Here is a 13,398-nt window from a genome sequence, read left to right as displayed (position 1 = left end):
CAGGCTGGAGAGGAGAAGGCTGCCAGGAGACCTAATTGTGGCCTTCCAGGATCTGCAGGGGGCTCCAAGAAAGCTGGGGAGGGACTTTTGAGGGTGTCAGGGAGGGATAGGACTGGGGGGGATGGAGCAAAACTAGAAGTGGGGAGATTGAGATTGGCTGTGAGGAAGAAGTTGTTGCCCATGAGGGTGGTGAGAGCCTGGCACAGGCTGCCCAAGGAGGTGGTGGAAGCCTCCTGCCTGGAGGTGTTTGCAGCCAGGCTGGAGGTGGCTGTGAGCAACCTGCTGTGGTGTGAGGTGTCCCTGCCCATGGCAGGGGGTTGGGACTGGCTGAGCCTTGAGGTTCCTTCCAGCCCTGACAGCTCTGTGATTCTGTGCTGTGCAGCCTGCAGCCTTGCTTAGCCACATGCAGGCTGCCTGCCTGCCCCTACCTTGGAGCAGAGGCTGCACCCACTGGACTCTTACCAAGCCCTGATGATTGCTGAGCTCCCTGCTGAGTGCTCCCCAGAGTGTTCTGCAGGGTGCTCCTAACTGATTCAAACATCCATCACTGGCAAAGGACACAAAGCCTGGCTTGCCAGGCAGGCTTCTCCCTTGCTGATCTGCAGAACTGATGAGAGAAGCTCTCTCTTGGTGGAGTCTTCCCATGAGGAAGCTAATGAGGCTAATTTCAGCCAGAGGGGGAGGGAGTCTCAAGGATGTCACTGACAGGAGGCAAGCAGAATCATTTTAAATTTGTCCATTTTCCTTGGAGCTTTCCAGACTCATTGTCCTGCATTCTGATTCTGACCCCTGGGTGACTTGAACCTTGTCTGGTCTCTCCTTCCTGCCTATGTACAGGCCTCAGGGATCAGTGCTGGGCCCAATCCTCTTCAATATCTTTGTTGATGATCTGGAGGAGGGGATTGAGTCCACCATTAGTAATTTTGAAGACAACACCATGCTGGGGGCAGGAGTTGATCTGTTAGAGGGCAGAAGGGCTCTGCAGAGGGACCTGGACAGGCTGGACAGATGGGCAGAGGCCAACAGGATGGCATTCAACAAGTCCAAGTGCCAGGGGCTGCACTTTGGCCACAACAACCCCAGGCAGAGCTACAGGCTGGGGGCAGAGTGGCTGAGAGCTGCCAACCAGAGAGGGACCTGGGGGTGCTGATTGACAGCTGCCTGAACATGAGGCAGTAGTGTGCACAGGGGGCCAAGAAGGCCAAGGGCATCCTGGCCTGCAGCAGGAAGAGTGTGGCCAGCAGGAGCAGGGAAGTCCTTGTGCCCTGTGCTCAGCACTGCTGAGGCCACACCTTGAGTCCTGTGTCCAGCTCTGGGCTCCTCAGTTCAAGAAGGACATTGAGAGACTTGAAGGTGTCCAGAGAAGGGCAAGAAAGCTGGGGAGGGGTCTGGAGCACAGCCCTGTGAGGAGAGGCTGAGGGAGCTGGGGTTGCTTAGCCTGGAGAAGAGGAGGCTCAGGGGAGACCTTCTTGCTCTCTCCAACTCCCTGAAGGGAGGTTGTAGCCAGGTGGGGGTTGGTCTCTTCTCCCAGGCAAGCAGCACCAGAACAAGAGGACACAGTCTCAAGCTGTGCCAGGGGAGGTTTAGGCTGGAGATGAGGAGAAAGTTCCTCCCAGGAAGAGAGATTGGCCCTGGGGATGTGCTGCCCAGGGAGGTGGTGGAGTCCCCATCCCTGGAGGTGTTCAAGAGGGGATTGGATGTGGCACTTGGAGCCATGGTTTAGTTGTCAGGAGGTGCTGGGTGACAGCTTGGACTTGATGACCTCTGAGGTCTTTTCCAACCTTATTGATTCTGTGATCCTTGGCCATCCAGCAGGGCACTGAGCACTCTCTGTGTTGTTCTGCCTGTGCTGTGTGTTGCAGGTGTCGAACACTCTCAGGATCACCCAGACCAAAGAGCTTCAAGAAGGTTCACTTCATCAAGAGCATGCGGCAGCACGACACGCGCGGCGGCAGGTACGGAGCGCTCAGCGGGGCACGGCGCCGGGGCAGGGCCAGCAGCCCCCTGCAGGACTGCAGCCTGCCCCTCCCACCTACACTGCTGGCTTCAAATCCCACCCCCCAACATTAACCTTGCCAGGACAGCTCAGCTGGAAGCAAGGCCTTTGACACTGTCCCCCACAGCAAACTCCTGGCCAGGCTGCCAGCCCCTGGCTGGGACAGCAGCTCTCTGAGCTGGGTTAGGAACTGGCTGGAGGCTGAGCCCAGAGAGTGGTGGTGAATGGTGCCACAGCCAGCTGGCAGCCAGGCACCAGTGGTGTGCCCCAGGGATCAGTGGTGGGCCCTGTGCTCTTTAACATCTTCATTGATGATCTGGATGAGGGCATTGAGTCCATCAGCAGTAAATTTGCAGATGACAGCAAGCTGGGGGCAGGAGTTGATCTGCTGGAGGGCAGAGAGGCTCTGCAGAGGGACCTGGACAGGCTGGACAGATGGGCAGAGGCCAACAGGATGGCATTCAACAAGTCCAAGTGCCAGGGGCTGCACTTTGGCCACAGCAACCCCAGGCAGAGCTACAGGCTGGGGTCAGAGTGGCTGAGAGCTGCCAAACAGAGAGGGACCTGGGGGTGCTGATTGACAGCTGCCTGAACACGAGCCAGCAGTGTGCCCAGGGGGCCAAGAAGGCCAATGGCATCCTGGCCTGCATCAGGAAGAGTGTGGCCAGCAGGAGCAGGGAAGTCCTTGTGCCCTGTGCTCAGCACTGCTGAGGCCACACCTTGAGTCCTGTGTCCAGTTCTGGGCTCCTCAGTTCAGGGAAGAGGTTGAGCTGCTGGAAGGTGTCCAGAGAAGGGCAAGAAAGCTGGGGAGGGGTCTGGAGCACAGCCCTGTGAGGAGAGGCTGAGGGAGCTGGGGTTGCTCAGCCTGCAGAAGAGGAGGCTCAGGGGAGACCTTCTTGCTCTCTCCAACTCCCTGAAGGGAGGTTGTAGGCAGGTGGGGGTTGGTCTCTTCTCCCAGGCAAGCAGCAGCAGAACAGGAGGACACAGTCTCAAGCTGTGCCAGGGGAGGTTTAGGCTGGATGTTAGGAGAAAGTTCTACACAGAGAGAGACATTGGGATGTGCTGCCCAGGGAGGTGGTGGAGTCCCCATCCCTGGAGGTGTTCAGGAGGAGACTTGATGGGGTGCTTGGTGCCATGGGTTAGTTGTTTAGGTGGTGTTGGATTGGTTGATAGGTTGGACACGATGATCTTGAAGGTCTCTTCCAACCTGCTTTGTTCTATGTATTCTAATTAACAAACAGCACCAGAGCCTTCCCTGCTCAGAGACCAGGAGAAGCTACCAGCTACCAGCCTCTCCTACCCGGCCCACTCAGCCCTCCCTGGCCAAAGAAAGGAGAGAGAGAGAGAGAGCAGAGGAAGCTGCTGTTAGATTTAACCAAAACAATGCAGCCCAGGTCACACAGAGTCACCAAGGTTGGAGGAGACCTCAAAGCTCATCCAGTCCAACCTGGCACCACAGACCTCATGGCTAAACCATGGCACCAAGTGTCACATCCAATCCCCTCTTGAACACCTCCAGGGATGGGGACTCCACCACCTCCCTGGGCAGCACATCCCAATGGCTAACAACTCTCTCTGGGAAGAACTTTCTCCTCACCTCCAGCCTAAACCTCCCCTGGCACAGCTTGAGACTGTGTCCTCTTGTTCTGCTGCTGGGTACTTGGGAGAAGAGCCCAACCCCCACCTGGCTACAACCTCCCTGCAGGGAGTTGCAGAGAGCAAGAAGGTCTCCCCTGAGCCTCCTCTTCTGCAGGCTAAGCAACCCCAGCTCCCTCAGCCTCTCCTCACAGGGCTGTGCTCCAGACCCCTCCCCAGCTTTCTTGCCCTTCTCTGGACACCTTCAAGTCTCTCAATGTCCTTCTTAAACTGAGGGGCCCAGAACTGGAGATGGGACTCAAGGTGTGGCCTCAGCAGTGCTGAGCACAGGGCACAAGGACTTCCCTGCTCCTGCTGGCCACACTCTTCCTGATGCAAGCCAGGATGCCCTTGGCCTTCTTGGCCCCCTGGGCACACTGCTGGCTCATGTTTAGGTGGCTGTCATGTGCTCCTGCTCCTGGTGAGAGCTCTGTGAGCTTAGGAAGTTTTGCAGCTTGCCACCAGCTCATTGAAGGAGCTGGAAGATGAACTTGCAGAGCCTCAGACAGCTGCACATTGTCAGAGCTCTCCTGCAGGAAAATGCTTGCTCTGAGCTGTCCTGAGTAGTGCCACTGCTTGGTGGGATGTGGGAAAGGAGGGGCTGCAAACCTTCTCTGCACCAGCTCATTTTATTCCCTACTTCCAGTCCAGCTCCTGAGGCTGTTCTGCCCCAGCTCATTTTATCCCTTCCCTACTTCCAGTCCAGCTCCTAAGGCTGTTCTGCCCCAGCTCATTTTATCCCTTCCCTACTTCCAGTCCAGCTCCTAAGGCTGTTCTGCCCCAGCTCATTTTATCCCTTCCCTACTTCCAGTCCAGCTCCTAAGGCTGTTCTGCCCCAGCTCATTTTATCCCTTCCCTACTTCCCTTCCAGCTCCTAAGGCTGTTCTGCCTCAGCTCATTTTATCCCTTCCCTACTTCCAGTCCAGCTCCTAAGGTTGTTCTGCCCCAGCTCATTTTATCCCTTCCCTACTTCCAGTGCAGCTCCTAAGGCTCTTCTGCCCCAGCTCATTTTATCCCTTCCCTACTTCCAGTCCAGTCCAGCTCCTAAGGCTCTTCTGCCCCAGCTCATTTTATCCCTTCCCTACTTCCAGTCCAGTCCAGCTCCTGAGGCTGTTCTGCCCCAGCTCATTTTATCCCTTCCCTGCTTCCAGTCCAGCTCCTAAGGCTGTTCTGCCCCAGCTCATTTTATCCCTTCCCTACTTCCAGTCCAGCTCCTGAGGCTGTTCTGCCCCAGCTCATTTTATCCCTTCCCTACTTCCCTTCCAGCTCCTAAGGCTGTTCTGCCTCAGCTCATTTTATCCCTTCCCTACTTCCAGTCCAGCTCCTAAGGTTGTTCTGCCCCAGCTCACTTTATCCCTTCCCTACTTCCAGTCCAGCTCCTAAGGTTGTTCTGCCCCAGCTCATTTTATCCCTTCCCTACTTCCAGTCCAGCTCCTGAGGCTGTTCTGCCCCAGCTCATTTTATCCCTTCCCTTCTTCCAGTCCAGCTCCTGAGGCTGTTCTGCCCCAGCTCATTTTATCCCTTCCCTTCTTCCAGTCCAGCTCCTGAGGCTGTTCTGCCCCAGCTCATTTTATCCCTTCCCTACTTCCAGTCCAGCTCCTGAGGCTGTTCTGCCCCAGCTCATTTTATCCCTTCCCTTCTTCCAGTCCAGCTCCTAAGGCTGTTCTGCCCCAGCTCACTTTATCCCTTCACTACTTCCAGTCCAGCTCCTAAGGCTGTTCTGCACCAGCCCATGCCAGCAGCTCTGCAGATGAGGCTTTGTGCATCCTGGCAGTGGATGGAGGCTGTGGAATCCTCTCCTCCTCTGCCTGGGAGATCCTTGTGTCCCCTTTTTCATGGGAAGAGAGGCTACCCTTGGCTCCCAAGGGAAAGCTACATGAGAGAAGTAGAGGTAGAGGCTGGGTGCTGCTTTTTGTTTCCTCTCCAGCCTGCTCCCTTCCATGCACACAGCAAGCTGTGTGTGGTAGCATCCCCCTCTTGCCTCTGCTTGTGGGCAAGGAAGGCCCAGCTTGTTTTCCTTTCAATCTGAGGAGCTGGGGTGTGTTGTTTCAGGGAGCTGCAGGGCCCTGGTGGAGGAGCTCTCATTTCCTGAAGCTACCAGAAGCAGGGGGGGCAGGGGAGGGGAAAGGGGGAAGACAATTAGTGGGCAGGGTGGTTTTCCCCATTCAAAGATGCTTTCTGATGTCAGCCTTGCAAGCTGTGCCAAGCCTCATAGAGCAGCAAACAAGGCTCCCAGGGAACAAGGAGGCTGTTGTGAGGAGCAACCATTCAGCAGTAAGCAGTGGCAAGCACAAAATGAATCATAGGCCAGGCTTGGCTGGCTGGGGAGGGCTTGGGGTTGGGGTTTGGGGTTTGGGGTTTGGGGTTTTTTGTTCTGCTTGCAGTTTGCTTTTCTCAGATGGGAAAAAGAATTGTCCTCCCTGCTCTGTAATTTGCAGCTGCACCATGAGGGCAGGAGCTTGAGAGCTGGGCTGGGGGTGAGGGGGGTTGGAGCTCTCAGGCAAAGAGATGAAATCCTGCTTGCTGTCTGCTGCAGGAGAGAGAACTTCCTAATGCTGGGGGCATGCTTGTGGTTGGAAAGTCTCTTCCAAGCACCACCTTGCTCTTAAACCTGCATTTCACAGGATCAGCAAGGCTGGAAGAGACCTCAAAGATCGAGTCCAGCCTGGCACCACAGACCTCATGACTAAACCATGGCTCCAAGTGCCACATCCAATCCCCTCTTGAACACCTCCAGGGATGGGGACTCCACCACCTCCCTGGGCAGCACATTCCAATGGCTAACAACTCTCTCAGGAAAGAACTTTCTCCTCACCTCCAGCCTAAACCTGCCCTGGCACAGCTTGAGACTATGTCCTCTTGTTCTGGTGCTGGGTGCCTGGGAGAAGAGACCAACCCCCACCTGGCTACAACCTCCCTTCAGGGAGTTGCAGAGAGCAAGAAGGTCTCCCCTGAGCCTCCTCTTCTCCAGGCTAAGCAACCCCAGCTCCCTCAGCCTCTCCTCACAGGGCTGTGCTCCAGACCCCTCCCCAGCTTTCTTGCCCTTCTCTGGACACCTTCCAGCATCTCAGCATCTTTCCTAACCTGAGGAGCCCAGAACTGGACACAGGACTCAAGGTGTGGCCTCAGCAGTGCTGAGCACAGGGCACAAGGACTTCCCTGCTCCTGCTGGCCACACTCTTCCTGCTGCAGGCCAGGATGCCCTTGGCCTTCTTGGCCCCCTGGGCACACTGCTGGCTCGTGTTCAGGCAGCTGTCAATCAGCACCCCCAGGTCCCTCTCTGTTTGGCAGCTCTCAGCCACTCTGACCCCAGCCTGTAGCTCTGCCTGGGGTTGCTGTGGCCAAAGTGCAGCCCCTGGCACTTGGACTTGTTGAATGCCATCCTGTTGGCCTCTGCCCATCTGTCCAGCCTGTCCAGGTCCCTCTGCAGAGCCCTTCTGCCCTCTAACAGATCAACTCCTGCCCCCAGCTTGGTGTCAGCTGCAAATTGCTGATGACTGACTCAATCCCCTCATCCAGATCATCAGTGAAGATATTCAAGAGCTTTTGAATCAAGCAGACAGGGTTGCTGCAGCAGAATGATCCAGGGGAGGGAAAGTTGATCACTCTGCACTTCTCCAGGCATTTTCCAGGCAGCAGCTCTCTTGGGGAGCTAAGCTTTGTCCAAGAATGATGACTGAGCTGGTCCCTTAAGGAAATGGTGCTCTAATAACAGTCTAACTGCTGTGAGATTTATTTGTGCATGTGGTGGTGCAGGCAGGAGAGAGCAGAGCATCAGCCTGCAGAAGAGGAGGCTCTGGGGAGACCTAAGAGCAGCCTGCAGTACCTGGGGGATGGAGAGAGACTGTTGGCAAAGGCCTGCAGGGTCAGGAGCAGGGGCAATGGCTTCAAACTGGAGCAGAGCAGACTGAGATTGGCTGTGAGGAAGAAGTTCTTCACAATGAGAGTGGTGGAAGTCTGGAAGAGGTTGCCCAGGGAGGTGGTTGAAGCCCCATCCCTGGAGATATGATCCTCAGGCTCTCTTCCATCCTTAGTGATGCTGTGATCCTATGATGATACTGTGATCCTGTGATGCTGTGATCCTGTGATCTTGTGAAGGGGAGATGTATCTGGAGGAGATTTGCCCACATCCAATTGCAATTCCCATGGTCTCAGTGGACCAGGAGGGCTTGGGCTCATCTCAAGGCACCACAGTCAGGCTTCACCCAAGGCTTGGCATGCCAGTGAAGGAGGGGGGACCCAAGCAGCTGTTTCAGAGCCTGGAGAAGAGGAGGTTCAGGGGTAACCTTATCACTCTCTCCAACTCCCTGAAGGGAGGTTGTAGCCAGGTGGGGGTTGGTCTCTTCTCCCAGGCACCCAGCAGCAGAACAGGAGGACACAGTCTCAAGATGTGCCAGGGGAGGTTCAGGTTGGATGTTAGGAAGAAGTTCTACACAGAGAGAGTGATTGCCCATTGGGATGTGCTGCCCAGGGAGGTGGTGGAGTCGCCATCACTGGAGGTGTTCAGGAGGAGACTTGATGGGGTGCTTGGTGCCATGGGTTAGCGGTTTAGGTGGTGTTGGATTGGTTGATGAGTTGGACACGATGATCTTCAAGGTCTCTTCCAACCAGGTTTGGTTTATTCTAAATAAAGGTTTATCTCAGGAGAAGAGCAGGGGTGAGCAGCCACAGTGAAGGACACCAGGGTTGCTCTGAGATCCTGGCTGAGGGCTGACCCCACCTGGAGCTTGCTTCTGCAGCCAGCCATGGGGTGCAGTAGCAGAGAGAGAGAGAAGAAGGTTTAGAGTTTGAACTTGGCCCTGGGGGCTGTCTGGTGGCAGCTGCAAGGGCAGCTTGAATGAGACCAGAGAAAGGCAACAAAGCTGGGGAGGGGTCTGGAGCACAGCCCTGTGAGGAGAGGCTGAGGGAGCTGGGGTTGCTTAGCCTGGAGAAGAGGAGGCTCAGGGGAGACCTTCTTGCTCTCTGCAACTCCCTGAAGGGAGGTTGTAGCCAGGTGGGGGTTGGTCTCTTCTGCCAGGCAAGCAGCACCAGAACAAGAGGACACAGTGTCAAGCTGTGCCAGGGGAGGTTTAGGCTGGAGGTGAGTGGAAAGTTCTTCCCAGAGAGAGAGATTGGCCATTGGGATGTGCTGCCCAGAGAGGTGGTGGAGTCCCCATCCCTGGAGGTGTTCAAAAGGAGCTTGGATGAGGCACTTGGTGCCATGGTTTAGTTGATCAGATGGTGCTGGGTGATAGGTTGGACTTGATGATCTCAAAGGTCTTTTCCAACCTGGTTAATTCTATTCTATTCTATTCTGTTCTGTTCTGTTCTGTTCTAGTCTAGTCTACTCTAGTCTCTTCTCTCTCTCTCTGTAGTCCAAATACAAGGTCCTTGAGTTGGGCCAATCCCAGGCACAAATCCAGGCTGAGTGCAGAGTGGGTTGGAAGCAGCCCTGAAGACAGAGCTTTGGGGGTGCTGGGTGCTGAGCACTCCCCAGGAGCCAGCAGTGCCTCCTGTAGCCCTCAGGCAGCTGGGTGCTGGGCTGCAGCCAGAGCAGTGTGGGCAGCAGGGCAGCAGAGGGGATTCTGCCCCTGGGCTCTGCTCTGCTCAGACCTCACCTCCAATCCTGCCTCCAGCTCTGGTGTCCCCAGCATGGGAAGGACACAGAGCTGCTGGAGTGAGTGCAGAGAAGGCCACAAGGATGCTCCAAGGGCTGGAGCAGCTCTGCTGTGAGCACAGGCTGAGGGAGCTGGGGCTGTGCAGCCTGGAGAGGAGAAGGCTCCAGGGGGACCTCAGAGCTGCTGCCAGGACCTGAAGGGATCCTGCAGGAAGGCTGCAGAGAGACTTTCCCTGAGGGGGTCTGGAGCCAGGCCAAGGGGGAATGGTTTGGAGCTGCGGCAGAGCAGGGTTAGAGTGGAGCTGAGGAAGGAGCTCTCCAGTAGCAGGGTGCTGAGCCTCTGGTACAGGCTGCCCAGGGAGGCTGTGGCTGCCTCCTGCCTGGGGGTGTTCAAAGCCAGGCTGGATGAGGTCTAGTTGAGAGGCATCCCTGCCCCTGGCAGGGCCATTGGGGTAGCTGATCTCTGAGGTCCCTTCCCACTGCAGCCATTCTCTGCCTCTGTGGTGCTGCATCCTGAGCACGCTCCTCCTGGCCTCTTGCCAGGCTGTGTCTGCTGGAGCTGTAACAGTACAGCTCTGGGCAGGCCATGCACTTTGATGGGAAGCAAGTCTTGGCCTCCAGGTGGTTTTGGTGTCACAGCTTGATGGCTAAAGGTGTGGCTGTGAACCAGGTAGGTTGCTCTGGATGGCTTGAGTGAATGCCACAGAGTGGCTTGGCAGATGAGGCAGAGGTTTGGAGACTGAGATACAAGGAGCTTGCTGGAAGGGAGGCCTGGGTTCAGGGGGGCCTGGGTTCAGGGGTCCTGGGTTCAGGGGGCATGGGTTGAGGGGGGCCTGGGTTCAGGGAGGTCTGGGTTCAGGGGAGCCTGGGTTCAGGGGAGCCTGGGTTCAGGGAGGTCTGGGTTCAGGGAGGTCTGGGTTCAGAGGTCCTGGGTTCAGGGGGCCCTGGGTTCAGAGGTCCTGGGTTCAGGGGGCCTGGGTTCAGGGGGCCTGGGTTCAGGGGGGCCTGGGATCAGGGGAGCCTGGGTTCAGGGGGGCCTGGGTTCAGGGGGCCTGGGTTCAGGGGAGCCTGGGTTCAGGGGGGCCTGGGTTCAGGGGGGCCTGGGTTCAGGGGGGCCTGGGTTCAGGGGAGCCTGGGTTCAGGGGGGCCTGGGTTCAGGGGGGCCTGGGTTCAGGGGAGCCTGGGTTCAGGGGGGCCTGGGTTCAGGGGGGCCTGTGCAGGCAGGTGGTCTGCAGGCAGCTCTTGAGCTGCTTGCCTGCAAGGAGTGGAGGCAAACAGTGCTTACAGGAGGTGCTCAGCCCTGGCAGCTGCTGACTGAGGCAGGTGCAGTGCTGGAGGAGAGGGAGCAGGGAGCAGTGGGGTCACTCAGGCTGCAGGGTCAGTGCAGCATCAGCACCAAGAGTGTTGATGTGATTGCCGAGTGCTGGGGGGGCCTCAGGGCTGGGCACTGATCTTAAAGGTAGGGCTGAAAGCTGGGATGGTTCTGTCTGCCATCTGGGGCAGCTGCTGAGGCCAGGGCTGCTGCCCAGAGGCCAAGGAGGGCAATGAGGAGGAGCTGGAGAGGACTCCAGGAGGAACCTGGACAAGTGGAAGGATCTGGAAGCAAATGATGCTGAATGCAAAGGTCAGCTCCCACCCATGCCCCAGGCTGTGACAGGAGCAGGCAGCTGAACCCGAGGGGCAGCTTGGGGGGAGCAGAAGGTCAGGGCAGCAGCTGGAGCTTCACATCCAATAGATGCAGAATCCAGCTCAAGGACAGAGTGGTAGCATGGCCAGGGGGGGTTGGTGGTGTCTGTCACAGGGGGGGTTGGTGTCACAGGGGGTGTTGGTGTCTCACAGGTAGATGTTGGTGTCACAGGGGGGTGTTAGTGTCTGTCACCTGGGTTGCTGCTGGCTTTGTCCTGTTCCAGCCCCTCTGCTGAGCCCCCAGCCCAGCTCCCTGCCCCTCTGCTGAGCTCATCCCAGCTCCCTGCCCCTCTGCTGAGCTCATCCCAGCTCCCTGCCCCTCTGCTGAGCTCCCAGCCCAGCTCCCTGCCCCTCTGCTGAGCCCCCAGCCCAGCTCCCTGCCCCTCTGCTCAGCCCCCAGCCCAGCTCCCTGCCCCTCTGCTCAGCCCCCAGCCCAGCTCCCTGCCCCTCTGCTCAGCCCCCAGCCCAGCTCCCTGCCCCTCTGCTGAGCCCCCAGCCCAGCTCCCTGCCCCACTGCTGAGCCCCCAGCCCAGCTCCCTGCCCCTCTGCTGAGCCCCCAGCCCAGCTCCCTGCCCCTCTGCTCAGCCCCCAGCCCAGCTCCCTGCCCCTCTGCTGAGCCCCCAGCCCAGCTCCCTGCCCCTCTGCTCAGCCCCCAGCCCAGCTCCCTGCCCCTCTGCTGAGCCCCCAGCCCAGCTCCCTGCCCCTCTGCTCAGCCCCCCAGCCCAGCTCCCTGCCCCTCTGCTGAGCCCCCAGCCCAGCTCCCTGCCCCTCTGCTGAGCCCCCAGCCCAGCTCCCTGCCCCTCTGCTGAGCTCATCCCAGCTCCCTGCCCCTCTGCTGAGCCCCCAGCCCAGCTCCCTGCCCCTCTGCTGAGCCCCCAGCCCAGCTCCCTGCCCCTCTGCTGAGCCCCCAGCCCAGCTCCCTGCCCCTCTGCTGAGCCCCCAGCCCAGCTCCCTGCCCCTCTGCTCAGCCCCCAGCCCAGCTCCCTGCCCCTCTGCTCAGCCCCCAGCCCAGCTCCCTGCCCCTCTGCTGAGCCCCCAGCCCAGCTCCCTGCCCCTCTGCTGAGCCCCCAGCCCAGCTCCCTGCCCCTCTGCTCAGCCCCCAGCCCAGCTCCCTGCCCCACTGCTGAGCCCCCAGCCCAGCTCCCTGCCCCTCTGCTCAGCCCCCAGCCCAGCTCCCTGCCCCTCTGCTCAGCCCCCAGCCCAGCTCCCTGCCCCTCTGCTGAGCCCCCAGCCCAGCTCCCTGCCCCTCTGCTCAGCCCCCAGCCCAGCTCCCTGCCCCTCTGCTCAGCCCCCAGCCCAGCTCCCTGCCCCTCTGCTGAGCTCATCCCAGCTCCCTGCCCCTCTGCTGAGCCTTCATCCCAGCTCCCTGCCCCTCTGCTGAGCCCCCAGCCCAGCTCCCTGCCCCTCTGCTGAGCCCCCAGCCCAGCTCCCTGCCCCTCTGCTGGACTCCTCTCCCTTGGGCTTCTTTCTCTCCAAATCCACCTGCCCTGGATTTCCAGGTAGTCTTCCTAGGAAGGCCCTGGAGGGGCTGGGGCAGCCCTGCTCATGCCCAGTGCCACACTGGCAGAGGCTTGGGCACCTCTGTGCAGCTGAGCAGGCCAGCACCCTGCTGCTGAGGGGACAGCACGGGGGGGAGCAGCCCCCTGGGGCTGAGGCTCTGTGGGGACAAGCTCCTCCTGGGTGCCCTCTGTTGCTGTGCTGCTTGTGCTGGGATTTTGCCATCTGAGTCCTTGATTGCCTCTGTTTCTCTTTTGTGTTGTAGAATAGTGCTGATCAGCAGCAGGAGATCCTTCTGCAGCATATTCTCAGTGCTGCCATACCGGGACTGCACCCAGGTCGGGTAGGTATCCTTCATCCCCCTGCCCTGCAGCCTGCCTGGGCCTGCCTGCCCAGCTGCCCCTGGACCACAGCATGCTGTGACATGCCTGCCCTGAGAAGGCAGAGATGCCCTCAGATGCTTGGTTCCCTTCTGGAGCATTGCCAGGTTAAAAGCTGCAGCTCTGAGCCTGCAGGCTGTGTGCTGGCTGAGCTGCAGAGGATGTTCTGGAGTGGTGCTCTGGGTTTGCTGCTGCTTCTCTACTCCAGACAGCACAGCTGGAGGTCAGCCCAGGGCAGGGCTGGCTCTGGGCTGGCAGCTCACAGTGCCACCTCCTGTGCTGCTTTTCACCCCCCAGCACCCCCAAGGCCTGCTCAGCTAATACCCTACCCTACCCTATCCTACCCTATCATATCCTATCCTATCCTACCCTACCCTACCCTATTCTACCCTACCCTATTCTATTCTATTCTATTCTATTCTATTCTATTCTATTCTATTCTATTCTATCCTATCCTATCCTATCCTACCCTATCCTATCCTGTCCTATCCTGGAAGGTCTCCCTGGAGCCTTCTCCAGGCTGCACAACCCCAACTCTCTCAGCCTGGCCTCACAGCAGAGGCCTTCCAGCCCTCCCAGAAGGTCTTTTCCAACCTGGTCTATTCTAT

General features: G+C 58.5%; 1 protein-coding gene across 1 annotated transcript in view; it reads left to right on the top strand.

Annotated features, from left to right (window-relative positions):
* Positions 1-13,398, top strand: part of CABLES1 (Cdk5 and Abl enzyme substrate 1) — a 123,544-nt gene that overhangs the window by 58,537 nt on the left and 51,609 nt on the right. The window contains exons 3-4 of the mRNA XM_068165464.1: positions 1,863-1,955; positions 12,676-12,753. Coding sequence (XP_068021565.1) covers positions 1,863-1,955; positions 12,676-12,753 — 171 coding nt within the window. The remainder of the gene's footprint in view (positions 1-1,862; positions 1,956-12,675; positions 12,754-13,398) is intronic.

The sequence above is a fragment of the Melanerpes formicivorus genome, unplaced genomic scaffold, assembly GCF_026170545.1.
Source record: "Melanerpes formicivorus ecotype bairdi unplaced genomic scaffold, bMelFor1.0.p_v2 SCAF_89, whole genome shotgun sequence".
NCBI classification, from domain to species: Eukaryota; Metazoa; Chordata; class Aves; order Piciformes; family Picidae; genus Melanerpes; species Melanerpes formicivorus.
The sequence above is the reverse complement of the archived record's forward strand: the minus strand, read 5'-3'. Positions and strand labels throughout refer to the sequence as shown.